This window comes from Anomalospiza imberbis, unplaced genomic scaffold (assembly GCF_031753505.1).
Source record: "Anomalospiza imberbis isolate Cuckoo-Finch-1a 21T00152 unplaced genomic scaffold, ASM3175350v1 scaffold_89, whole genome shotgun sequence".
In the NCBI taxonomy this organism is placed as follows: domain Eukaryota; kingdom Metazoa; phylum Chordata; class Aves; order Passeriformes; family Viduidae; genus Anomalospiza; species Anomalospiza imberbis.
This window is the reverse complement of record NW_027100511.1, coordinates 98,894-126,094: the sequence shown is the minus strand read 5'-3', so window position 1 is coordinate 126,094 and position 27,201 is coordinate 98,894. Positions and strand designations below refer to the sequence as shown.

The 27,201-nt window shown below is 54.0% G+C and overlaps 1 protein-coding gene across 1 annotated transcript in view; it reads right to left on the bottom strand.

Moving 5' to 3' along the window:
- LOC137467942 (maestro heat-like repeat-containing protein family member 9) overlaps nt 1-15,834 on the bottom strand; it is a 39,406-nt gene extending 23,572 nt beyond the window's left edge. Inside the window, exons 1-4 of the mRNA XM_068179347.1 lie at nt 15,689-15,834; nt 15,219-15,366; nt 14,786-14,973; nt 14,564-14,696 (exon numbers count right to left, since the gene is read on the bottom strand). Coding sequence (XP_068035448.1) covers nt 14,564-14,696; nt 14,786-14,973; nt 15,219-15,366; nt 15,689-15,828 — 609 coding nt within the window. The 5' untranslated portion in view covers nt 15,829-15,834. The remainder of the gene's footprint in view (nt 1-14,563; nt 14,697-14,785; nt 14,974-15,218; nt 15,367-15,688) is intronic.
- Between the last annotated feature and the right edge of the window lie 11,367 nt (nt 15,835-27,201).

The window sequence follows — 27,201 nt, the reverse complement described above, 5'->3', positions numbered from 1 at the left end:
GCCACCGCCAGCACGGCCAGAGCCGGGCGGAGACGAGACCCCGGCGGGACGGCCGGGGACGGGGACGGGAACGGGAACCGGGGCGGGGACGGGGCCGGTGACGGGCTGGGGACATGGTCCAGGCCAGCAGGGGAGAGGGAGACTGGGAGAGGTGGGGACACCGTGAAAGGGAGAGCAGGAAAGGGTGCGGGACAGCGGGAGAGGGAGAGGAGATGCGAGTGGGACTCGATAGAGTATCTGGTTTCTCTGCTGCCGCTGCTGCCGCTGCTGCTGCTACCGCCGCTGCTGCTGCTGCTGCCGCTACTGCTGCTGCAACTGAAGCTCCGGGGCCGTTTGTCCCCGTGTCCGTTTTTCCGTTGCCCGCTCGCCCCCGCGCCCAGCCCCCCGCTCCCCGGGGGCAGCCCCTGAGCCTGTCCAAACACGGGAACTTTGCCCTGTTCAGCCCAGATCCAGAGTCTGGACTCCTACACAGGGGAACAGGAATCCTCTTGAGCGCTGCCATGCATTGTCCCCGCTGAGGATCAAACACTATTGGGGCACATTCCCTGAATGCAGAACTTGTACCTGACCCAGGCACTGCATTTACATCTCCAGCAATGATTAAAAAATAAAAAAACCACAAAAAAAAAAAAAAACCCACCAAAAAAACAAACGGGGAAGTCAAACTGTGTGTAGCTCATGGTATTTTAGATTGTCTGAAATTCGCCAAGTCATAGATCTTAGAGATGAGATCTATTTGGATTAAGGGGATGGAGCAGTAGTGCAAGATGGAAAAGAGGAGCATAAAAATAAACAGAGAAAAACATCTTCAGTTGTTTCTTGCCATTTTCATTTCATTTCTTAAAAGCTGTTTCAGTTTTCCCAGAATCTTCTCCACACTCCTGTTTGCTCTTTCCAAGAACCTTTCCTGGAGAACGAGGTGCAGCTTCTGTCACAAGATGTGCCACCAGCTGCAGCTTCTCTAGGCTTTCCACACCTTGTGTGCAGCTCAACTCTTGCAGCACAGCAGGAGAAATGTTTGAAGAACTTGACAGCTTGTTCTTTCTTTTCCTTGTGGGCTGGGCAGTTGTGCCATTGGTAAGGTTTTCATTGTTACTGTTCTGCCCTAAGAAACCATGACGGGCTACCAGGAATTGTCAGGGAATGCAAGCCTGACTGAATGCAGAGAAAGAATCTGCAGAGCCTGCATCCAGAAATGGAGAGCTGTGTGATAATCATTGCAACATCCCCATGGGCATCTTGAACGTGATCTAGAAGATGAAAATGCTCTGACAGAGGGAGTTTGTTTCTGAGTTCAGTGTAGAGGATTCCACATCTAGTGCATTGGTTCATAAATCAAGAGTTCAATCAGTTCATGGAAAGCACCAGAACAAGCACTAGGACTGGGACACACTGGGAGCCACTAGAAATGTGCTGGGGGTAACTGGGACCACGCTGGGGGCAACTGGGGACAAGGGTGAGTGACTGGGGCCCTGCTGGGAGAGACTGGGATCGTACTGGGAGTGACTGGGACTATTTTAGGGGCAACTGGGAGAACTGGGAACTCACTGGATGGCTCTGGGAACATCGGGGACAGTGCTGGTGGCAAATTGTATCATAATGGGGAAGAACTGGGAGCAACTGGGCTCCTGCTGGGAGCAGCCCCAGGCCCCGGGAGCCCTGCACCCCTTTCCCGGCCATGCCGCCTCTCCAGCCCCCAGAGCCCCCTTCTCCTTCACCCAGAGACACCCTGGACCCCTATTCCTGCCTTTCCCAGTGCCCAGACCCTCCTTTACTCAACACCGAGGACACCCGGGACCCCTATTCCCAGCCAGCCCGGGTTTTCCCACCTTTTGCTGGGAATGGGGACACCGGGGACCCTTGGAGTCCCCTTTCCTGACGATAGTGACACAATTAAGCTCGCCCAAACTCCTCCTGGATCTCCCCTAAGCCCCCAGTGGGGATTCCTGGGAGTTCCCCTGTGTTCCCTCTTTCCCAGGACTTTGGGGGTCCCCCCGACCTGTCCGTGCACCCCCAGATTTCTTCCACAGCCCCCTGTGATGGTGGGGGTGGGGGCCGAGTGCTGGTGCCCCCCTGCCTGCAGCAGATCCAGCGGTGAGGGGAGTTTGGGGGGGTCCCTGAGCATTTGGGGTCCCCCGGGTCCCCCAGGATCTCCCAGGACACGCGGACGCTGCCTGTGCGCAGTGAGAAGGTTCATTCCCGGCTTGGGGTCCCAGCTCTGTCACCGGCATTGCCCAGGAAGCCCCAAACCTTCCTGGGAACCCCCAAACCTCCAGGACACCCCAACCTCCCCGGGACCCCAAAACCATCCCTGGGCCCTCCAAAAATTCCTCAAGACCGCAAAAACCCCACACAGACACCCCCCAAAACCTCCCAGGACATCAAAATTCCCACAAGACCTCCAAGCACACCCCAGACCCCCCTGAGAAGGTTCGTACCTGGAAGGGGGTCCCCATCTCTGTCACCGGCAGGTACCCCAAACCAGCCTTGGGTTCCCCCTGGAATTGCCCAATCCCCCCCTTTGGGAATCCTTAAAACCCCCCTGGGAACCCCCCAAAAATCCGTCGGAACCCGAAAAACCCTGGAGATATACAAAACCCCCCCAGGAATCCATCATGAAATTTATACCCAGCACGGGGTCCCCATCACCATCATCGGCATCACCCGGGTGCCCCCAGATCCTCTCGGGACTCCCAAACCCTCCTGGGACCCCCAAACCCTCCCAGGTACCCCTAAATCCTCCCAGGACTCCCAACCCTCCCCGGGCTCCGCTGCCGGAATCAGCGGGAGTGGTGTTGGCCTCGTAAGGGGAGTTAGAGTGGGACCCAACCAGAGCGAGGGCCCTTAAAACCCAAAAATCCACCCTGGGGGGCAAAACATCCCCTACAGCGGCTTGGAGTGAGTCCCCCAGAAAAATGTCACTTAAAGCCGTCATGATCGCCCCTGAAAAGGGGCTTGTGGGGCTGTGGCCCCACAAACACCTGAAAATGGGGAGGAAAAAACACCCTTGGAGTGGTGAGGTCCCCCCAAAAATCCCTAAAAAGAGAAAAACTCCTCTTCAGAGGGGCCTGAAGACCCTTCAGGGCACTCGAGGAGGGACAAGATCCCCTCCTCTGCTGGGGCCTCTCCGAGCCGGGAGCTCTCCTGTTGGCGGCTGCCCTCGGGGGAGCCCCGAACGACGGCGGCTCCTGGGCTGAGCCCCCCTCAGCCGGGGCTGCGGAGGGAACTGGGGGGGCTGGGACGGGGCCTGGGGGTCCTGGGGTGACCTGGGGGAGCCTCAGTGGGTCCCACCTCCCCCTGTGCCCCCTCTCCCACCCCCTTCCCAATATTGCCCCCAAACAAAAGGTTGTGGCTGTGCCAGCGCCCCCACCGACCTCCAGCCCTGGGAACCTGGAGCAAGCGGAAACCACAACTTTGCAAATGCTACCTGTGCCTGAAGCAAATGGAAAGAGAACTGGGGTGTGAAAAATAAAGCTTGTTTATTTTCAGAAAAACAGCAAAGAAAACACAGAACACATTTACATTGTAAGAATATTTGTAACAACAACTATCTATGGAACATATATACCCAAGAACATATCTAACAAAAGTCTATGAAACGTATTTACAGAAGACAAAAAGAAGCCCTAAAACCTATAGCCTAAAGACAACAACAAACTCTACAACGTATGTACAAAAAGGGTGGCATCTCTGTCCGGGATCTCCATCGGTCCTTGAGGAAAAGCAAGAGGCACAGTCACTCCAATCAGGCAGAGAGGGCTCCTCCATGTGCCCCCAGGCTGGCCCAGCAAGCGCAGCACAGGCTGGGGATGGCCACCAGAACCCAATGCACCGGGTCCCACATCCCTGAGCAGGGACCACCCAGCCCAGTCCCAGCCTGGCAGCAGGGGACCCGCTCTGCCTGTGGGGACCACATGCCTGTCCTGCTGCTGGTATTGCTCTTCATCCCAAGATCATGGCCTCTTCCTCATCTTTCTCATCAATGTCCATGTCCTCAAGGTACTCTTCCATTTCCACGTCCATCTCCTCTTCCACATCTACCTCCATCTCTTCTTCACCAGTCTCTTCTCCATCCACTTCCATCTCCTCCTCTGTATCCGTCTCCATGTCCACCTCCATCTCTTCCTCTCCAGTCTCTTCTCCATCCACTTCCATCTCCTCCTCTCTATCCATCTGCATGTCCACCTCCATCTCTTCCTCTCCACTCTCTTCCCCATCCACTTCCATCTTCTCCTCTGTATCAATCTCCATGTCCACCTCCATCGCATTGTCTCCACTCTCTTCTCCATCCACTTCCATCTCCTCATCTCTATCAGCCTGCATGTCCACCTCCATCTCGTCCTCTCTCTCGGTGACAGCCTGCAGAGGTAGCAACACCTCAGAGTGGGGTCCCTGTCCCACCCCATCCCCACAGAACTCCAGCCCAGCCGGGCAGCTGGGGGGTGTCCACCTCCATGGAATGGCACTGTACCTTCCTCAGGACAAATGTGAGCATCCTGCAGGGACGGATGACAAAATCCAGGCAACAGAGATCTTTCAGGACTGATGGGAGTATCAGGGCGCAGGTGACGAGAAGAGTGACAGGGAGCATGGTGAAGGGTGAGCTGGCACGAGGGCTGGCACAGGGTGGGCTGACACAAGGGCCAGTGGTTGTGTTGTGCTCTTTGCTGGACGCTGGAAGTTCCTGCTGGAACATCACATCTGGGACATCACAGTGGATCTAAAGAGCATCTTGTTCCGAGCTGAGCAATCTTCCCCAGCCCATGCTGCTCACAGCCCTGTTGCCAAGGATGGGGCATCCACAGCCTGGGCCAGTGCCTCAGCAGCCTCCGTGTAAAAGAGCAGCTTCCTCAGATCCAACTTCAATCAGCCTCCTGCAGTTGAAAGCCATCCCCCCTTGTCCTGTTGCCACGGGCCCGGCTGAACACTGTCCCCGTCTTTCCTGTGGGACCCTTCCAGTCCTGCAGAGCTGCACTGAGGCCTCCCCAGTGTCTCCTGTTTCCAGGCTGAGCATCCCCAGCCCCACTTGGACGGCAGTCAGGTAGATCAGGGGGAGTCAAGGCTGAAGTCACACAGCATCAGGAACTGAGAGGTGGAAGCTTTAGGCCCAGGTTTGCCTCTGTAATAACAGTGGAGGGGAAGATGGTGGGACACTGGCTCTGTTCTAAGCGGTGAATATTTCCTTTTTTTTTTTTTTTTCTTCTTTTCTGTCATGCTGATGCAGGTGTTGCTGTTTGCAAGGAAGCTTGGCACATTATCCATTGTCTTCTCCATTTGTGAAACACCGAGCAGAGTCTGGGCAGGCTGATGATGCAGAGCAAAACCTGCAAATACACCGGTGATCCTGAGCCTGGAGGGTGCAGCTAAACCCGGCCAAAAATAATTTCTGGAAAGTCAAGCCTGGTTTACATTTTCTTGAGTTTGGCTATTCCTGAACCGGGGGAGGGGGCATTCGGGGGAGGGGGTACCACAGGGGTTCCCCTCCCCCATTTTTGGGAGGTCTCCCATGGTGCCCCCTCCCCAAAAAGCTCCGCGGGCCCCCTGAAGCGGCTTCTGTTCCACCGGCCGGTGCCCCCTGATCCAGGACTGCCCCCGGTGAGTCTGGGGCGCTCTGGGGGGATTCTGGGGGGATTTTGGCAGCATTTTTGGGCATTGGGGGATTTTGTTGGTAACTTAGGGGGAATTACTGAATTTTGGAGAGAATTACTGGCTTTGGGGGGTTATGGGACTTTGCAGGGTTTTGTGGATTTGAGGAATTCGATGATTTTTTTAGGGTTTTGTGGGGTTTTTTTGGGGGGGTTTATTGAAATTTTTGGGAGTTTTTTTTTTTTAATTTTGGTGGGTTTCACTGTGATTTTGTTGGATTCTTTGGGGTTTTGGAGGGTTTTATTGGGATTTTGGGGGGATTTTGGGGGCTTTTAGTGGAATTTTGGGGGGCTTTGGACTTTTCCCAGGGTGTGGGGAAGGGCTGAGAGGCACCAAAGTCTCCTTTAAACCCCTGAAAGTCTCAATAAACCCCATGAAAGCGCAATTAAATCTCACAAATTCCCATTAGAACACCCTCGAATCCCAATAAAAGCCCACAAAATCCCAATTAAACCCCACAAATCCCCCCCCAAAAATGTCTCCAAAACCACATGAAGCCCCACAGAATCCTCACGAGACCCAAAGAAATCTTGGCAACACCCAAAAAAACCCACAAAACCCCCCGCAAAATCCCCGCTAAAATTCCTAACAAACCCAAATCCCCAAAGAATCCCACTAAATGCCCCAACAATTCCAATAAAATGCCTCCAAATCCCCTAAACATTCCAATAGAACACAGAAATAATTCCAGAGGATCCCACAAAATCCCCACAAAATCCCAGTAAAACCTTCCAAAATTCAAAAGAAAACACAAAAAAAATCAATTAACCCCCAAATACCCCCAGGAAAACAACTTCCCACTCAAAGCACCAAGAAAACCCCTCAAAATCCAAACTCCCCAAAATTCCCCAACTGCCTCCAAACCCAGTAATTCTCCCCAGAAACCCCAATAATTCCCTGTAAACTCCCAACACAATTCCCAAAAGCCCAAAAAAGCCCCAGATGCCCAAACCCCTCCCGAGCCCTCCCTGGTCCCTCCCGGTCCCGCCCAGGCCCGTCCGGGGCCGCGGCCAAAACTGCCCGGAGCGGACGCGGAGGTCCCGGAGCCACCCCGGAGCCGATCCCGGGCTCGGCCTCGGGCTCGGCCCCTTTGGGGGATTTTGGGCCGAACCGGGCAGGTTTAGGGTGGGCTTCAGATCCCTTGCGGGGATCCCGAGCCTTTTTGGGTGGATTTTCAGCCCCTGTGGCTGATTTGAGGCCGAATCTGGTGGGGTTTAGGGGGGATTTCAGACCCCTTTGGGGGATTTAAGGTCCATATGGGTGAATCTTAATCTTGTGTGCATGATTTTAGGTCCCTTTTTTGTGATTTAGGGTCCATTTAAGTAGTTTTTTTTTGCTTCTTTGGGCAATTTTAGGTCAAACCAAGCCATTAAGGTGATTTTAGGCCAAAGCAGGTACTTTCAGGGTGGATTTTAGCTGCATTTGAGGGATTTAAGGGTGATTTTAAGCCATTTCATGTGTCTTTTAAAACATTTGAGGCAATTTTAGACCCCATTGTTTGGATTTTAGAGCCCTTTGGATACTTTTAATACCATTTGGCTGATGTCAGGCCGAACCATGTGGATGTAGGTTGCATTTGATGCCCTTTTGGGTGATTTTAAACCAAACCGGGCTTTTTTAGGACAGCGCGTCCCCTTGGCCCCGCTCCTTTCCCCTCACGGTTCCGCCCTTTCCTCGCCCCCTTTCCCCTCACGGATGAGGATCCCGGAGCGGGGGAGGAGGAGGAGGGAGGGAGGAAGAGGCGCAGCGGCAGCAGGGAGCAGCCGGAGGAGAGGAGGGAAGGAATCGCGTGGCCCTGGCGCTGCCTGAGCTCGCAGCACCCCGGGAGCATCGCCCCCATCCCGCAGGTGCCCGGGGAGGGGGAGCTCGGCCCAAATATCCTGGGGCTGCCTGGGTTTGGGGTTTTTTGCGGGGGATGTTTGGAGCTGGCAGGGCTCCAGAGATCAGCCGTGGCGGGCCTTAGGGGGACATCATGGGGTCTTGAGGTCGGGAGCGGCTACACCCGGTATGAGACCAGTCACTCCCAGTATGAGCCTGGTTAAGGTCTTTCAGCTCCTGCCAAAGGTCTGACAGCTCCTAGTGAAGGTCTGACAGCTTCTGCTGAAGGTGTGACACTTCCTGGTGAAGGTCTGACAGCTCCTGTGAAGGTGTGACAGCTCCTAGTGAAGGTCTGACAGCTCCTGGTGAAGTTATGAAACCTCCTAGTGAAGGTTGGACAGCTTCTGGTAAAAATCTGACAGCTCCTGCTGGAGGTCTGACAGCTCTTGCTGAAGTTGTGACAGCTCCTTCTGAAGGTGTGACGGCTCATCCTGGTGGTCTGACAGCTCCTGGTGAAGGTCTGACAGCTCCTACTGAAGGTCTGACAGCTCCTGCTGAAGGTCTGACAGCTCTTTCTGAAGGTGTGACAGCTCCTGGTGAAAGACTGAAAGCTCCTCTTGAAGGTCTGGCAGCTTCTGGTGAAGGTGTGACAGCTCCTGGTGAAGGTCTGACAGCTCCTCCCAAATTCTGACCATTCCTGCCAAAGGTCTGACAACTCCTGCTGAAGGTCTGACAGCTCCTGCTGAATTTGTGACAGCTCCTAGTGAAGGTGTGACAGCTCCTGGTTAAGGTGTGACAGGTCCTGCTGAAAGTGTGACAGCTCCTTCTGAAGGTCTGGCAGCTTCTGGTGAAGGTGTGACAGCTCCTGGTGAAGTTCTGACGGCTCCTGGTGAACATGTGAAAACTCCTGGTGAAGGTCTGACAGCTCCTGCTGAAGGTCTGACACCTCCTGGTGAATGTTCGACAGCTCCTGCTGAAGGTGTGACAGCTCCTGGTGAAAGTGTGACATCTCCAGGTGAATGTTTGACAGCTCCTGCTGAAGGTGTGACAGCTCCTGCTGGAGGTCTGACAGCTCCTTCTGATAATCTGACAGCTCCTGCTGAAGGTGTGACAGCTCCTGGTGAAGGTGGGACAACTCCTAGTGAGGTTGAGACAGCTCCTGCTGAAGTTCTGACAGCTCCTGCTGTCGGTCTGACAGGTCTTGTTTAGGTCTGATAGCTCCTCCTGAAGGTCAGAGAGCTCCTGCTGAAGGTGTGATAGCTTCTGGTGAAGGTCTGACATCTCCTGGTGAAGGTGTGACAGCTCCTGCTGGAGGTGTGACAGGTCTTGGTGAAGGTCTGACAGCTCCTGCTGAAGCTGTGACAGCTCCAGGTGAAGGTGTGACAGCTCCTAGTGAAGGTCTGACAGCTCCTGCTGAAGGTCGGAGAGCTCCTTTGAAGGTCTGACAGCTCCTGGTGAATGTCTGACAGCTTCTGGTGAAGGTCTGACAGCTCTCAGAGCGTCAAATTTACGTGGCTAGAGGGTGGTGTGCAGAAAGGAGACAGAGGAGTCCTGTAAAAGTCCCTTGATTGGCATAAAGGGAGAGCGTGCATCAGGCGTGTGTCCAACGCAGTCTCCCAATCACTTGGATCAAGTAGCCTTCTTTTCTTTTTTCCCGGCTGCATTTTCTTTCATTCCCTTTCCCCCTTGGCTGAGCTACTTGGAAGGTACTCGGGACTTCCCGATCTGCCCATCATGTCCCCCTCATTACGTGCCCTCTATAAAACACACGATCCACGATCATTTCAACTAGCTAAATCAATTGATATTTTTAGTGAGCTTTACTGATTGACATGGACTGCTCCTCAGCCAAGGCCATGCTAAACTCCTGAACTTAGGGAAGAAGAACAAAGACTTTATAGGGTTGTGAGAGACGAGGTGACATTTTGCTGAAGCCAAAAGATTATTCAGCTAAAGAATGAAAGCTGTTGGTTCTATGTGTTGTTGTTTGTGGTTTGGATATGTTCTGGTTGGTTTGTTGGGTGTTGCTGGAGAGGGGCGGGGTTGAAGCCCTGACTAAAAAGGAATTCAGATGATGGGGGAGTAGACAGAAAAGCAGGTGGTCAGGAGAGAATGGAAGTGCCCCAGTACCGAGCCAATGGGAAAGGGGACGGGGACTGCCCCAGCCGGGAAATGCCCGAAAATTTTCCACTTTGTTGGAAGGTGTGTGTGTTCTGCTCTCGGGAGGGACATGCAAATTCGGCTCGGCTGAATCGGTATGAATGAACAGTTGTTGCCCTCATTTTTAAAAGTGTTAAGTTTTCTTTTATAGTTCTTTTGAAAGTTTTAAAGTTCTCATAAAACTTCCTTAGCCTTCTGATAATGTTTACATATTTCTACTAAAGTTCTCATGCACTGTTCATGCAAATAATGATTGTTTTACATTTTTCTTTGTGGGAGGAGAAAATTAATAGACTGTTAGTTTGACCAGTGTGGTTACAGAAGTGGCAATTTCATCCTCCAATCTACTGCCACTTTTAGAATTCTATATATTGCAAAGTCAGAAATAAAATTAACTCTTTTTCTCTCTTGAACTCATCAAGCTTCTGTGTACTCCTTTGGTGCCAAATAGCAACAAAGTTTCTTTTTGCTTTGAAGACTTTGTCCCCATTTAATTGTGTCAAAAAGCCTGTTCATTTCTAACAGGATTATAAATATTAAGTTCTTCACCCAGGGCAGATTTAAAGCCCAAACTCCCATGTCACGTCCCCCAGACTTCCGGAACATCGCCAGAGCTCCCCCAAACCCTCCTGTCAGCCCCTGGAAACGCCCCAGAGACCTCCCAACCCCCGTTTCAACCCCGCAGCTGTAACTCCCCCAAAGACCCCACCCCAGCTGCCCATAACTTCCCCAAAGCCCCCCCAAGCCCCATATCACATTCCCTGACCTCAAACAAACCCTTATTCTCCCCCCTGCCCCCCTGCAATTTCACTCACACACGGCCATGGCCTGAGGGGACACGCTGGTGGTCTTCAGGTGGGAGCTGGCCAGGGCATCCTGACCAAAGACCTGCGGAGCTTCAGCCTTTGCAGGGGAGGCTGGCAGCAGCTGCACCCCCAAAACAGCCCCTGCAGCCCCCTCAGCCATGCAGCTGCACTGCTGGATGACTGGCTCTACGTGTCTGGAGGTGCAGGGGGGGCTCGGGGCATCCTAGGGTGGGCTGGTGGGATTTTCAAGAGGCTACAGGGCCAAGGGGCCTGGAGGATCTGGAAGTGCTGGGGGAATTTGGGGAAAGGGGAGGTTGGAGGGATTTGGGGAGCTGTGTCATGACTGGCTCCATGTGTTTGGAAGTGGGAAGGGGTATCAGGGGGTCCGGGGCAATTTCTCGGGGGGCTTTGCAGGGACTATAGTGGCTGGGGGAGCTTCAGGGCATCTTGGGGGTGTGGGAGCATTTTGGAATGAGAGGGGATACGGGAGGGCTGGGGGGCAACGTGTTCTATGTCTTTAGAAGTGGGGAGGGGACTGGGGGCTGATTTTGGAGCCTCCACTGATTACTGGGTGCCCCCCTCCAGCAAAGGGCCAAGGCTGTTTTCTCCTCCCATCTGGGAGGGGGGGTGAGCTTTGAGGATCCCATCTTCAGTCGGGGGGGTCCCTTTGTCACTGAAACTGTGTGAAAATGAAACATCTCCAACAGCAAATTCAGGGTTAGAGAATCAAAGGCGTTACTTTATACTGGTCAGGACGTGCAACAGAAATCATTGCATCTACACATTGCCCGGGTGTGCAGCCAGCAACACACGGGCAGGAGGACACAGATGGCGCTTCCTGGCTGGGAGAGGGCTTGTGGCCATCTCCAGGCACCGGTCTGACAGGGATCCCCGCAGCTCCGGCCCTGCACAGCCACTCTGTCGCCAGCACAAAGGCTTCAGCAGAACCAGCAAAGGCCAAGGGGCTACTTTTCCCTTCCCCACTGCTGGCCTGGGCCGCTTGCTGAGCACAAGGACCCGTTTTCCCCTCTACCCCTGTGCTCTGCAGACCCTGGGCAGCAAATGAAAGATCCTGGGAGTCTGTCTATTACAACATATCCTACATTTTTATGCTAAGGAAAAAGGAAAATAAGGAAAGAACAATGTTGAACAAATGAAACATTGCTTCTGGCTCAGGTGACCCCAGCAGACAGAGCTTCTGGGATCAGCTCTCTGCAGAGCTCCAGCAGTGCAGCCAGCTGAGCCCTGAGAGACGAGGCCGTGTCCTCCATGCCCTGTGGAGCTGATCATGCAGGCTGTCGAAGATGGAATATCGAGCTCTCTCTACTGCCTGGAGGACGTACAGTGTTTGAATTGCCAGGCTTCCGACGGCGACGCTGATGTCATCTGCCATGCCTTCAAGGGCTGAAAGAGAGAGGAACAGAGCCATGGTCAGTTCCCGGATCTGAGGGGACCCGAGGAGACCCCCGTTCCAGGGCCGTGCCAGCCGGCTCTAGCCATGGCCAGCAGGGAGCAGGGACCAACAGGATCAGCCCGAAGCTGCTGGCCACGAATCCCCCAGGTGGCCCTGACGTCTCTGTGTGCTCTGCCCACACCGCCCCTCGTCCGCACAGGGAGCAGAGCCCTCGGCAGCCGGGGCAGGGCTTGCAGCTCCCCCGCCAGCCCCCGCTGACAGCCCGCTGCCCTCACTCACCCTCACAGATGAGCTGGAGCTCTTCCTTCTTCCCCCTGAGGTGCTGCCCGGCCATCCCTGTGAACACAGAGCCTGTCACGGCCCAGCGGCACAGCTCCCTGCCAGCGGCGCTGCCAGCCCTGTGGCCACACGGCCTCCTGGCCCGGCAGGGCTCAGCCCGGGCCCTTGCCGCACGCTGCCGGCCCAGGGCACGGCTGCGAGAGGGCGGCAGCAGCGCCGAGGCCAGGCGGGGCTCCACGGCGCCGGGCCCGGATGGCGCTGCCGGGGCAGCAGCCGGGGCTGGGGCCGAGCTGCGGCGGGGCGGGGAGGGAAGGGGAGCCCGGGCTGACGGCTCACCGATGAACCTGATGGCCTCCTCTCGCAGGGACTGCTGCGGGCTGTCCAGGTACTGCAGGGCCCGGCGCAGGTGCTCGGCCGCTCGGCTCCTGTCGTCGGCCAGCTGCAGAGAGCGGCAGGAGGGAAGGGTTGGCGCGGGCTCAGCCCCTGTGCCGGGCGCTCCCTGCGCCCAGCCCCGGCCTCCCCTGCCCGCACAGCCCTGAGGCGCGGCCAGCAGCCGCGGGCGCCGGGCTCTGGAGGGGGCAGAGGGGCGGCTGCTGCCCCGGGAGCCGCGGCGCCGCCCCGCCCCGCGGCCCCGCCGGGCCGGGGCTCCATCGGCCCCGGCTCGGGCCCACGGGAGCCTGGAGAAGAGCCCGCGCAGCCTCTGGGTGCAGCAGCGGGCAGGGGCACAGCTGCCAGCCCACACACTGAGCACCACGCTCAGGGGGCTTCTCCAGCCTGAGGCTGGCACTTCCAGGCCGTCCTTACCAGGCACTCGGTGAACTTCCACAGCTTCTTGTTCTTCACCAGTTTTTGAAGATCCCTCCTCTTCAGGAACTCAGCCACACAAAGCAGCGTTTCCTGAGAAACCTGGAGAGCAGCAGAGATGCGGAGATGGCCCCACAGCCCAGGGCGCAGGACCTGTGTCCCTGTGTCCCTGTGCCAAGGCCTGGAGGAGGCTGCAGCCCACGAGGCGCTAGGGCAGGAGGCAGCTGAGCCCCCTCCCAGGGGGACAGCAGCAGCCCATGAGTCCTCACCTGTGCCACATGCTGATTCTCATCATGGCAGTGGAAGAAGAGTGGCAGCAGGCTCTGGCGCACGTGTGTCTTCAGGGCCTTCTCTTCCTTTTCCAGTGGAAGAGACATCAATGTTTGGAAGAGCAGTATGGAGAGCAGCTGCACATGGCTATTGTCCTGTATGAAAGGAAGAAAAAAAGACCTCAGCATCGGCTGCACGGGGCTCAGCTTGGCTCAGGCCTGCAAATCCACAGGGCACAAAGTGTCCAGGCAGCAGTCAGTGGCCGTGGCTGGGGGCAGCGAGCCTTACGTGGTCAAAGAGTGGCAGGAGCGCCTCAACCAGCTGCAGTGCGATGGGGCTGGGTATCAGCATGGCCTTGTCCCAGAAGATAAAGCTGAGGAGCCTGACTGTCATGCTGACTATCTCTCCATCTGCGTCCCACAGGAGCTCCACAAGACTTTCAGTCAGGCTCCACATTTTTTCGCTCTGTGCAGAACACAAGTTTGTGAAACGCCATCCTGCTGCCGCAGGGCCTAGGGGCCAAAGGGCTGTTCCGAAGCACTTGGGCAGTTGAACCAGGAGGCAGGAGAGCTGGGAGCAGCTGCCCCAGCGCCCAAAGCCCAGCCAAGCCCAAGCGACTGCATTCCCAAGCGCAGCCTCAGCCGCTGCCCCCTTCTCACCATCAAGGGATCATCGATGAGCACAAGAAGGGCCCTGAGCGCCAGGCGACGCCTCTCCCTGCACTCGCTCCGCAGGTGCCTTGACAAGATTTGCAGGATTCTCTTAGCACCGCGTTCACTCAAGTTCAGGCACTCAAGAACCTGAAAGGCACAGGGCAGTGACAGGGGACCTGGCCGGCAAGAGCCCGGAACAGCACAGGGCTGGGCCCAGGCAGCAGCGCAGGGCGCGGGCACCGTCCCAGGCAGTTGCGGCTACGAGAGGGCAGAGAGCTGGGAGGCAGCTGAGCGAGGCAGCGCTGGCCATCAGGCTCACCTCCACAAGGAACGCCAGGGCGGGCAGTTCCCAGCGTGGCTCCTGTGTGCTGAGCAGCCGGAGCAGGTCGCGAGCGATCCTTGAGCACAAGGGGATGGAGACACAGGACATCTCCCTGGCAGGAGAAAAAGAAACCAAGACTTTGGGCCGGGGGACAAACCTCTCCCAGGACTGACTCACAGAGGTCTGGCCTTTCCCCAGCATCCTGTAAGGGCCCTGGGCTATTTGGGAGGTGGCTCCTTGTGGGCCCCCTCCTCTCCCAGCCTTTTCCAGTCGGCTTGGCTGTTCCTCGGTGACAAGGCCCTCTGGCCCACGACCACGGGGACTGTGTGGGGCACCCTGGGCACTGAGCACAAATGTCAGAGGCAGTGGGGAGAAGGGGGTCTCACCTGGCCAGCAGACCCACGGCATAGTGGTGGGTGTCAGCACACAGCAGCGTGTCCCAGCCACACTTGCGTTCTATTGCCACCACCACATCCTCGTGCTGCATTTGGCAGAGCAGGGACTTCAGGGTCCGCACTGCAAACCTGCATGCAGAGCAAAGCCCAGGTCACGCTGGGAGCACTGGCTCCTGCCCTGGGCACCTGGCAGGGACAGGAGGACTGGCATGGAGCACCTGTTGGGGTTGGTGGCAAGGCCGTATTGCTGCTGGCATCCCTTCCAGAAGGTATCGACCTCCGCTGGCACATCCAACGTGCTGAAGAACACTTGGAAGAGCAGATGCACAAAGAGGCGGGGGAAATACACGGTCACTACATGTGGGACACAGGGCATCTGGAGGATCTTCCACATCACCACAGTTGCCTGCAAAGGACAGAGCAGCCCGAGACAGTGCTCAGTGCCGAGGTGTCCGTGTGGCAGGGCCCGAGCATGGGAGGGAGAGGCCCGGAGAGACACAGGGGGAGCACCGGGCCTGGTGGCCCTGAAGCTGCCCCGAGGCCAGGTTTCAGCCCAGCGCCTGAGGCAGGGAGATGCAGTGGGGGAAGGAGGATGCAGAGCTGCTGGACAGGTGGCTTTGGGGCCAGCAAAGGCCAGTGTCAGAAACTCACAGCCAGGACAAAGACACCCGTTTTGTCCCCATCGGAGGTGCACGTGCTGTGCTCTGGCCAGCTCCCCAGCACATCGAGGAGTATCAGCTGCGCCGGCTCCGCAGTCCTGGGCGAGCACATGATGCTCTTCCACATGGTCAAAGCAGCTCTGTGGGGTCAGAGCTCTGTCTCAGAGGAGTCTGGGACACAGCACCGTGGCCTGGGCGGCAGCGGGGAGCTGAGCTGGCTGCCAGCCCTGCCTCTGCCCACTGCCCCTCGCCAGCAGCACCCAGACAGCCCAGCCCTGTGGGGACAGGTCCCTGAGGGCCAGCGAGGAAGCATGGCAGAAGGCTCGGGGGCTGACGTGCCAGGGCTGGCAAAGGGAGCAGCCAGAGGGCCCTGGAACTCTCTGTTGGTCAGACACCTGGGACAGGCTGTATAGGCTGATGGGCTGGGGAGCCCTGAGCCCTCTGGGCAGGTGGGCCCCATACCTGTCACAGGATGGGGCCACACGCAGGAGCGTCATTACTACGTCAGCAGGCTGCTCTTTGGTGAGATCCAGCAGGGCCCTGTTCAGCCTGTGCTCAGCAAACTGATTGGCCATGAGCCACTGGTGGATGTACCTCACCATGGCAGGCACCTGGAGAAGGCACGGGGAGACTTGGAAAGCTGCCAGAGGGAGGAATGTCCCCAGCTTCCCCAGAGAAGTGCTTCCCTTGCCACCCCACTGCCATGGCCCTCAAAGCCAGGGATGTTCCACAGAATGCTCCAAGCGCGGTGCTCGGCTGAGCAGTGACAGCAGGCCCAGCCCAGGTGGGGATGGCTGCAGGTACCTGCGCTGTTCTGCGGAAGAGGCCACGGGTGCGTTCCTGCTCTTGTGTGCGCTGCACGGCTGCATCTGGCAAAGAGCGAGCGCAGCCTGAGCTGAGGGGCTGCGGGCGAGGCCGGAGAACACAGCCCAGCCCTGCGCTCCCCAGGTAGGAACAGCCCCGGGATGTCCCAAGGGATGGAGCACGGCTCTGGGGTGTCTGTCCTGGCCCCTATTCTGTCCTGTCCATGGGCATGTCCCCAGGGGATGGGATGGGATGGGATGGGATGGGATGGGATGGGATGGGATGGGATGGGATGGGATGGGATGCAATGGGATGCAATAGGATGCAATGGGATGGGATGTGGCCAAGCTGGCTGCAGCCACCAGCCCTGCAGCCCAGCAGCCCAGCTCTGCCACTCACCCTCCTGCAGAGGCTTGAACCGCACCACCTCTTCAGTCTCCTGTGCTGGGCCAGCTCCAGGGCCTTCTTCCTCTTCCTCCACCCAGGCCAGCTTGGGCACTCTCAGGGATCTCTGCTCCATGTCAGTGACTGGATTTGTGATGACTCACAGGAGAGATGTCTCAGAAATCTCCAAGTCAGCAAGGCCTGCAGTCGTGCCTGGAAGGCACCTTCAAGAGAGAAGCCTCAGGAAGGCTACAGGACAGCAAGTCCTGCACTCTGGTCTCGAGGGCTCCTTGCCACAAGGACAGGAGACTCCTGTCAAGGATTGTGGTCTGGCCTCGAGGGCACTGGTGGCAGGGATGGGAGATGCCTCTGGGGCACCAAGTCCCACGGTCTGCCCTCGAGGACACCTGCAGAAGAGAAGCCTTGGGAAGGCCACGGGTCACCAAGTCCTGTGGTCTGGCCTCGAGGTCAGCTGCAGGAATAGCACCTCGGAAAAGCTCTGGGTCAGACACGAACAAGTGTGCTGTGCGGGGGCTCCTCACGGCACCGCTCTGTCCCGTCCTGTCCCGTCGCGTGCTCCGAGCACTGTGGTGTGGCCTTGTCACCACCAGCTCCTATGTCACCCCGTGTCACAAAGGGCCCTTGGACACGCTGTCCCGTTCCATGCCACGGTGACCATGCTGCACCATGTCACAAAGGGCCCCTGCACACACTGCCCCCTGCCCTGGGACCACCCCCAGCCCACCCAAAGTGGCTCAGGTTGGAAGGAATCCCTCACCCCAAGTGTCTAAGACACCCCGACAGGATCTTTAGGAACGGCTCAAACCATCAGCAAACGCTGCCCTGCTCTGCGGGCTCAGGGCAGCAGAAGGAGGCCCCAGGGCTGCCGACGCAGCTGCGCTGGGAAGGGCATGGGGCCTTCCACAGAAGCTGGCACGGCCTCCTTGGGACACGTCCTGGCTGGTGGCCATCCTAAGCGTGGCCGTGTGACACAGACAAGGAACGTGTGGGCCAGGGCAGGAATGCTGCTCTGACCCCTTGCGCCCGGGGAGCGCTGACATCAGCAGATGTGGCAGGGTCCCTGCCCAAGCAGACCTGCCACCCCCGAGCCCTGGCAGCACCAGTGCCTGTCTCCTGCCCCAGAGACCTGTGCCCGTGGGGGGGCTTCTGTGCCAGAGGGAGCCAAAGCCCACGTGCATTGGGGGCTGCGCTCCTGCCTGCAGGGGCTGTTGGCAGGAGCACCTGGAGCAACTGCTGGCAACACTTGGGTCTCTGTCAGAAGCTCTTACTCCATGCTGAAATTATCTTCTCATTGAAGTTATTGCCTTCAGCACAAAACCTCAGCGGCGAAGGCACAGAAGAATCTGGCAAGTAAGAATCCTCAGTTCAGGAATGCTTTACTTCCCATTGCTCGACTCAAGTAGTTCCAAAAAGTTGCAAACTTCCCAAATTAATTGGGATGGCCTGAGGAGGTGAAGATTTGTAATTTTGCTTCCCATCTCAAAGCAGCAACTCATTTGCCTTAACTTCATCCACTGAGGGTCACTTTACAGAACATAACACTACACAAAAAAAGGGCAAAAAACAAGGGCCATGCTTTGGTTTTCTAGGAAGGGATGATAATATCCTAATTCTCTTAAGGAATAAAAGCTCTCAAGAAATGAGAGTCCACTCAGTGGTACAAAAGTAGCCCAAAGAAATGAGTAGATTACAAAAGGGCTAATCCTCCCCCTGGTACAGATTTCTAAGTGGCCAGTAAAGTACAGCTCTCCCCTCTTGTTCCCTGCAGGAGAATCAGGACCATGAAGAGGAAAAGTCACAGATATTCTTTCTGCCCTCCCTAACCAAAACTGTGCCAAAGCACAGATGCTGCCTTCAAACTGACTCAAATTCCAGCCTAGACCTCTCACCTTCCAGACAACTCCTTCTCCAACACCCCCCCAACACCAACCCCTCCAGACTCCCACACAGAAGCCCTCAACACCCCGCCAGGAGCCCCAGCTGTCCCCATCCCTCCGCAGAGCTTTCCCACCCTCCAGCAAACGCCCTGGTTCCCTGCAGGTGCCGTGGGATGGCACTCAGGAGGATCTGCTCCAAGGCCTTCCCCTGGAGCACGCTCAGGCTGCCAGGCCTATGGATCCTGGATCATCCTTCCCACCGAGCCTTCCCGTGCACGGCTGTTCCATTTGCACCTTTGCGCTCAGCTCGGACTTCTCCACTTCACCAGGAGTGCTGGGAAAGGATGGAGAGCAGCCGGGCAAGCTCTTTCTCCAGCTCCCTCTTTACCCTTGGGGAGGGAGAACATTCCACAGGAAAGCAACTGGTGCCACAAGGAGCGGGTGGCCTCAGGCACCTTTGGGGATGAAACAAGGCCTTTGTTTGACATAAGTAAGCACAAGCAATGCACATGAGTAAACAAGTAATTAGCACAGACATACCTAAGTACTTAGCACCAGTTAGCATAAGAAGAACCTGGTGGCCTAACTTGACATAAGAGTGACCTGACAAAAAGCTTTAGACATAGTCTACCAGAAGAACTAAGGGCAAGTGTGGAATCAGCCCTGTGCAGGGAAGCTGTGATGAAGACTTTGTGCTGCTTTGGGGCATCGAGACCGCTCCTGGCCAGCGCCTGGAAATCAGCTTCAAGTTTGGGAATCAGACACAATGTATTTCTAACCCCCTGCCTATCAAATCACCACAGCCGTGTAAAGAAGGACGGTATGTTTGATACATTCCTACATCAACCCACTGAAATTTATATGTGGCAGAGAAACATTTTAGTGGGTGCAGACCCCTGCCCTCCCGCCAGGTCAATAAAAGGGCTTTTGGTAGACCATACATTTGGCTGCCGATTTGTTTGAACGAGGGAGACCCCTCAGGACTGCTGTATCCTGAGGGAACACCATTGGCCTTGGCCTGTAGGCACCTGCACAAGCTTAAAATCAGCTGCCTCAGCTTCCAGGACCTCTCTTGGCCAGCATCCTGACGTGGATGCAGGACTGCTGTGAGGCACTGCTGGGACCCAGCGGGACAGGACCAGCTGTCTCGTGTCCACGCAGCACCCCTCACACAGCCAGGGCCATCCCAAAACCAGTCAAACTCTCACGTGTCAGCAGAGGGGAGCAAGGAGCACTGGGCTCCTCTCAGGGTATCTCAGCTGGGCTGGCTCCACAACATGCCCCCACTCTCAGGCCTGCTGATGCCCAGCTGCCAGAAATGCCTACCTTGTTCTCTCCAGGATGTACAGGGAGAGCCAATGAGCAGGACGCCTTGGGAGGCAAACCTTCCCAGCCTTTTCTGAGGCCAGGGACACACCAAGATCAGCCAAGACTCTCCACGCTGCCTGGCCCACACAGCCCAGCTCTGTGCTGGCTCTGGGCCACAGCAGCTTCCACTAAGCAAGAGGCAAATGCACATTGCCAAGAGTTGAAACACAGCAGACAGGGAAGAGGTGAAAAGTGTGTGTGTAAAGGCCTTTTAATTCACAGCTCTCAGAGAGAGCTCTGGGGCTCACGGCTGGACAGAGATGCTCCTGCTCATGCCTCTGTCCAAAGGGGGAACACACCCTGCTGCAGGTGCTTGGGTTGGTCTCTGCAGGTCCAGGCAGATGCCAAACCCGCTCTTCACAGCCTTCTCCCTTCCCTTGCCACTCTGCCACAGAGAGCCAAAGGGGGACCCTTGCACCTACCTCACTGGGAGCTCCCTGGGAAGCACTTTCCTTGAGAAGCAAGCCCTTTTCCTCCAAAGGCATTTCCCCAAATGAAGCTTTCTTGGGCAACACCAACACACTCTTAAGAAAAGCTGGAAAGGCTTAATGACTTCAGGTCCTTTCAGGACAGGCACTCCAGCTGTAGCTCATATTCTCCCAAGTGTGTTTCCAGGTGGAGGTTCAGAGGGGCAGCCCCAGGCCCTCTACAAACACAAGCTGCCTGCTGCCTCTTCACCTGCCTCAACTCCTGCCTGCGGTCACGGCACCAAAACCAGGCTGTTCCAGCCAGAGCCCAGAGCCCTGTTCCCGCAGGAAGCTGTTGCCAGCACCTTCCAGGACTCTCCGCTGTGCATGCAGAGCTTTTCATGCCCGCTCCCAACAGGCTTTGGAAGGCAGAGCACAACCTGGCTGGCTCTGCCACCAGCACAGCCCAAACACTGGTGGAGGAAGAAGTAGCAGGGGTTGTTTTGCGGCCATGCCCAAGAGAAACTGGAAGGGTGCCCTCCCTCTGGTCTCACTTGGTTGGCTTTCTGACTGGCTCTGAGCCTGGAGCTGCCATTGCTCAGTTGTGGGGACCAGAACCACACCCGGGATCCCGGCACTGCCTGACCGTGCTCCGGGCACTCTGTGCAGAGATAAACAGTGTGTATCAAGCTTAAAAGGGGCCTTGACCAAAAGGGCTGCTGGTAAGCTGCTCAGAGACATCTGGTGCACAGCTCAGTCCCTGTGTGAGTAAAGGTTTGGGGCTTGCAAGCAGTCGCCAACCAAGCATGGCCGGAGGGAGGGGGAAGGGTCCATTTGCCAATAGAGCGGCAGGAGGAAGGGATATTTACTGTTCAATTCTGTGACCACTAGTGATCCTGGGGGTGGGTCAAGTGAATCTGGACCTTAATGCTGTGATTCTACTTACTGCTATTGTGCGCTTATGGTGTCTGGACATTGTGGTTAATGTAGGTGGGTTTTTGTGATTGTGTGAGTGAGTGCCTTTGTGGGCTCAGTTATACGAAGGAGGGGGCGAGTGAGTGAGTGTACCCATGGTGCGGGGCGGGGAGGCTCTGCCCACTAGTGAGGCGGCCATGTGAGGCCCAGGGTGCCGGATGGGAGGCTGTGTGGGCAGATAGCGTCCTGCGGGGAGGCAGCTGGGGAGAAGCAGAGCAAGCAAAGAAGTGTGGGTGAGGACACGTGGCATGTTTGAATGTGTTTGTGTAGATTGTGCATGTTTTAACTGTGGCTAGACGAACTGAGAGGATTCCACTGCCTCAGTGGTTCGGGTTTGACCCCTGGGAGTTTGTAAATCCAGTGAATCACTGGATAGATAAAGGGGATGAATGGGTTTATTTAGAGGGACTTTATTGGACCTCAGCTAATGGTAACATAAAGGTAATTTACATAGTTTCTCTAGATTGGAAGCAACCCACTGTGGAGAATTTAGAAATTCACGAAGGAGTAAGTGGAATAGCCTGCCTTTGTGGGCAATTCTTGGGAGCCTTGGGCACCTCGAGAGACTGGCACCCTCCATGGGCACTATTGCAGTGCGGAGTTTGTGAGAAGCGTTGGTATTGCTGTTCAGCAGGCGGCGGGGCATATGCTCTGAGTGTGGATGGATGTTTCCTAATTGAGCCCATTTTGAACCTCAGATTTTAAAGCTTGTGTGTGGAAAATCACATCTGGTACCTGTAACCTGGGGTTGCACGTGGGAGGAGAATTGGGAAAGGACTGTGAGGCTTTGTGAAGAGAGTTTTGGGTGGAAGTGAGAAGGAGAAGGAGATAATGGGAACGCACCAGAGCAAAGAAGTTACCCCGAGCTAGCTCTTTAGGGTGTATCTTAACCCACTGGAAAGAAGTCACCAGTAGGGGGGGATTGGAGAACAAGATTTAATCCAACACTGCATGCGGTGGTGGCCATTATACAGGCTGGAAGATTGAGCCAAGTGGCCACCGGCAGGAACTTTAGATTGTAATACCTTGTTGCAGTTAATGCGGTTTTTAAGACAGGAAGGAAGTAGGATGAGGTCTCTTATGCTGATATGTTTCTCGCCTTACGAAATCATCTGGAATGGGAGAGGCACTGTGGGCTCAGCGCTCCCTCAGACCCACTGGTGTTAGCCCTTGAGAAGGAAAACAAAGGAAATAGAGGGCAAATTAAGCAATGTTGCTCAGCGTGCAGCATAGGACAGCCATGTACCAAATCAGATAAGGTCTACCGTGCTGCAGCTCAAGAACAAGATACAATAGATTTGCTGAAAGTGCCTCCTAGGAGACGGGAAGATGAGGATGAGGATGAGGATGAGGATGAGGATGAGGATGAGGATGAGGTGGACTTTCCAAAAAAAGAGGATGCAGGCTTGGAAGGGACATCTACTCAAACCCACTCCCCTCCTGGCAGTCCGGTTTTGTCCAGAACCAGGAGACAAGCAGTGTTACAGGCCGCTCTGCGAGAGGCAGTGGGACCAGAAGGAGGGAGACTGATGGTTAAAGTACCATTCTCCACCCCTGATCTAGAGGCGTGGGAAAGGATTGCTAAAAATTACCACAGCAACCTGACACTTATTGCGAAGCATTTACAATATGTTATCAAACAACACAACCCAGATTGGAGAGACACCCAGGTATTACTGGATACTTTCACTGAAACAGAAAAGCAGCTGATCCTGAGAACAGCAGGGGCTTTGGCAGAGGATCACCGTAAAAGCCAGTGATTGGATGTAAGAGAATTTTTCCCTCTCCAAGGGATCCTAAATGGGATCCAAATATATCGGCAGAGTTTCAGAAATTAGCAGATTATCAAGATTGGATAGCACTGGGAGTGGAGAGAGCTATCCCAAACACCAAAAAATGGTCTGTCCTGTATTCTATTAAGCAGGGGCCTTCCGAGACTCCATCTGAGTTTCTAGAGTGTCTAAGGGATGCTATGCATCGCCATGCATCATTAGACCTGGGGTCTGAGATAGGAATTGTGGTGCGGAGAATCACAAATGGGACATCTCGCCATGATCAATATGATCAAGTGAAGCCAATTTTATTGTACAGAGGCCTGTATTTAGAATCAGTTCTGCTGTGCAAGAGTCTCTATCTAATACATGATTGGTTAATCCTAGCTGTTTATGCGTCTAAAATTAAATGCTGGTTGGATCACCCGATTCTTCATGCGTCTTGCTTTGGTTGTCTGGCCCACCCTGAGTTCTCTTTTTTATTTTGCTGACAACTTTGCGGATTCCTCTGACTTCTTCTTTCCTGTCGTCAAGGATTCACTGACCCCGTTTCTAGAACTGGTTCCTTTGTTACCAGAAGGCTGGACTGTGCATCTGCTGAATGTGTCCATTGTCCTGCAAAAAATCCTCAACAGGGGATGTTCTATTAGTTCCAGAAGCAGGGTGAAATCTATTAGGGTGGGATTTACAGGTGCAGTTAGACATTGGAGTACTGCCAGAGGAAGGAAAAATGGTGGTTAAACTTCTCCAATTAACAGAAGAGAATGAGGACAAAATTCATGAGATGGTGCGGGCAAAACCAAAAAATTAAGGTAAATTGAACATGAAACCTGTAGTAATAAAAACAGTTGATGAGAACCATCCAGTTCAGGTATGACAATACCCACTCTCCCTGGAAGGGAGACAAGGACTGCAGCTGGCCACCCAGGACCTACTTGAGTAGGGTGCCTTAGAACCATGTATGTCCCCCATAATACACCTGTTTTACCAGTAAAGAAGTCTGATGGGACTTACAAGCTTGTCCAAGATTTAAGAGAAGTTAACAAAAGAACAGTGAATCAGTACCCAGTAGTGCCTAAGCCCTATACACTACTGAGTAATATCCCCCCAGCACACCAGTGGTTTAGTGTGATAGACCTAAAAGATGCCTTTTGGGCATGTCCACTGGCAGGAGAAAGTAGGGATATGTTTGCCTCTGAATGGGAGGACCCCGATTCAGGGAGAAAGCAACAGCTTCGGTGGACTAGGTTACCACAAGGGTTTTCCAAATCCCCAAACCAAACAATTCTCCATCAAACCTGAGATAAAGATCATCCAGTATGGAGACGATTTGCTTCTCTCAGGACGGGAAGAAAACAAAGTTCGAGAATCCACCATAGCATTGTTAAGTTTTCTGGGGAACCAAGGACTTTGAGTATCAAAAGGGAAACTCCAATTTGTAGAGAGGGAAGTAAAATGCCTAGGACGTGTGATTTGTCAAGGGAGCCAGTGGCTGAACCCTCAGAGAATTGCAGGGATTGCCTCACTCCCACGGCCAAAATCTAAGAGAGAAGTCAGAGGGCTTTTAGGCCTGTTGGGATAGTGTAGGCTATGGATTGAAGGATACATGCAGGCCATCAGGTTCTTGTTTGAAAAGTTAATAGAAGAAGAGATAAGGTGGGAAGAAGACGACAAGCAAATTTTGAAGCTTTAAAGAAAAAATTAGTCAGTGCAGCAGCACTGAGTCTTCCTGCCTTAGACAAACCCTTCTATCTGTTTGTGGATATAGAAAAAGGGGCAGCACATGGAGTGTTAGCCCAGGACCGGGGAGGATCCAGGAAACCAGTGGCCTGTTTATCAAAACTGCAAGACCCTGCCAGCTGTGGGTGGCCAACCTGCATTCAGGCGGTGGCAGCGAGCGCCCTACTCGTAGAAGAAAGCAAAAAATTAACCTCTGGGGGAAAATTGAAAATACATACCACTCACTCAGTAAGGAGTATCCTCAGCTAAAAGGCTGAGAAATGGCTCACTGATTCCCAAGTGCTAAAATATGAAGCCATCCTAATAGACAATGGATAATTAGAGTTAATTGTGAGTAACCAACTGAACCCTGCCCAGTTTTTAGATGGAAATCCAGGTGAGGAATTAATATATAATTGCCTAGAGGTTATAAATTATCAAACTAAAGTAAGAGAGGACCTAACACATCAACCATTCCAAGGAGGGAAATGATTGTACATTGATGGATTTCCACAGGTAATCCGGGGACAATGGGTATCAGGATACATTATAGTAGATGAAGAGTTAGTGGCCCTAGAAAAAGGAAAGTTACCTTCCAACTGGTCAGCCCAAGCATGTGAGTTGTATGCCCTAAAGCAAACTCTGGAAATATTAGCACAGAAAAGAGGAACAATATATACAGACTCAAAATATGCTTTTGGAGTAGTGCATACCTATGGGAAAATCTGGGAAGAGTGTGGGCTATTAAATTCAATGGGGAAAGGAACTAAAAACTTATTTTAGAAGTGATAGAAACCTTACAAATACCAGAAGAAGTGGCAGTAGTATATGTTAAAGGACATAAAAAAGGGGTGACTCAAGAAGAACAGTGGAACCATTTAGCAGATTTAGACGCTAAGAATTCAGCCAAATCAGGGTCAGAAAAACTAATGATAGCATTAACCCCTATGGGAGAAATAGAAGAAGTTCCCGTATTCAGTGAGACAGAAGAGAAAGAATTCCTTAGAATAGGAGCTAAGAATGATAACAAAGGGAAGTGGAGATTAGCAGATGGGAGACAAATGTTGAATAAACTCCTTGCCAGGAAAATGTTAGAAGGCATACATGGAACAACACATTGGGGTACACAAGCGCTAAGTGATCAATTTCTAAGGGACTGGGGCTGCATTGGAATTTTTTTGGGATAGCTAAGCAAGTAACTGAAAGGTGTGTGATATGCCAACAAGTGAGTCAGAAAATCATGAGGAAAACACCCAGAGGAGGGCAAGAACTAGCCTTAAGACCCTGTCAAAACATCCAAGTAGACTTTACCGAGCTTCCCCATGTACAACGGTGGAAGTTTTTACTAGTGATAGTAGGCAACTTGACTCACTGGGTAGAGGCGGTACCCACGGTTAAAGCCAATGCCAATGTTGTGAGTAAAACACTTCTAGAATCAATCATTCCCCAATATGGGATGGTGAACAGGATTGATTCAGACCAAGGAACTCATTTCACCTCTAAAATATTGCAAAAAGTTGTTCAAACCCTGGGAGTAAATGGGAATTACATACTCCATGGCATCCACAGAGTTCTGGTCACACTGAGAGGATGAATCAAACTCTTAAAAGAGCTCTAGTTGAGCTGATGACTGAAACCCACGTCATAGATAAAATGTCTCCCTTTGTCCTTATTAAAAATTAGAAACCAACCCCGGTCAGATCTGGGGGTGTCACCCTATGAAATGACATTTGGTTACCCTTTTTGACCTCACCCCAGAGCATTGCCATCTATGAGGAAGGGGAAGCCAATGCCAAGAAATATGTTATGTCTATAGGAGAAACCTTACAAGGGCTAAGACATAAAGAGGCAATTCCTCAAACTAACACCCTGGATTTCAGAATCCATAATGTTAATTCTGGGGATTGGATCAAGTAATGATCAAGTCATGGAGAGATCAACCTCTAACTCCTCAGTGGGAAGGTCCCTTTCAGGCACTGTTCATCACCGAATCAGCCGTGTGAACTGCAGAGTGGGGATGGACTCATGCCAACAGATGGACTCATGCCAACAGTTAAAGGCCCGGTAGAAGAACCCAAAGAGTGAACTACAACATCCAGACTGGGTGAAACGAGATTGACTCTTAAGCAGAGACTGAAAGACAACCAGAAAGACACCAAGATGCCCAAAGTCAAGCTTCCACCAACCAGTTTGAGGACTGTCTTCCTGTGTTAATGGGTGAGAATTATCAGCATCTGTTGATGGGAAGTACACAAGGGTCCGTAAAAGGTGATGGGACAGCTTCTTTAAGAAAATAAGACAAAGGAAGCAGGGCAAGACCCCTTTGTTCACTACCAAGAAGACCCCATAGCCCTGCTGTGGGTAGCAACCCCGTAGGCATGGTAAGGTAGGGACAAAAGGCCATACTGGACATCTGTAATTCCCCAACTGTCTTTGAATACAAAAGGGACTGGAGGGCGAGACCGAGCTGGCCTCTGGACCCCTAAGATACAATGACTATGGATCGCAACCACATAGGCACGGTAGATGGGAGTCAGAGCCATACTGGACCTCTGTAAGGCCCTTTTGTCCATTCCAAATAAGTGTGTCTAAGGAAAACCTGAGATTTTTCTCCTGTTCCCACTGTCCTTGCCCACATCAACAGCTGC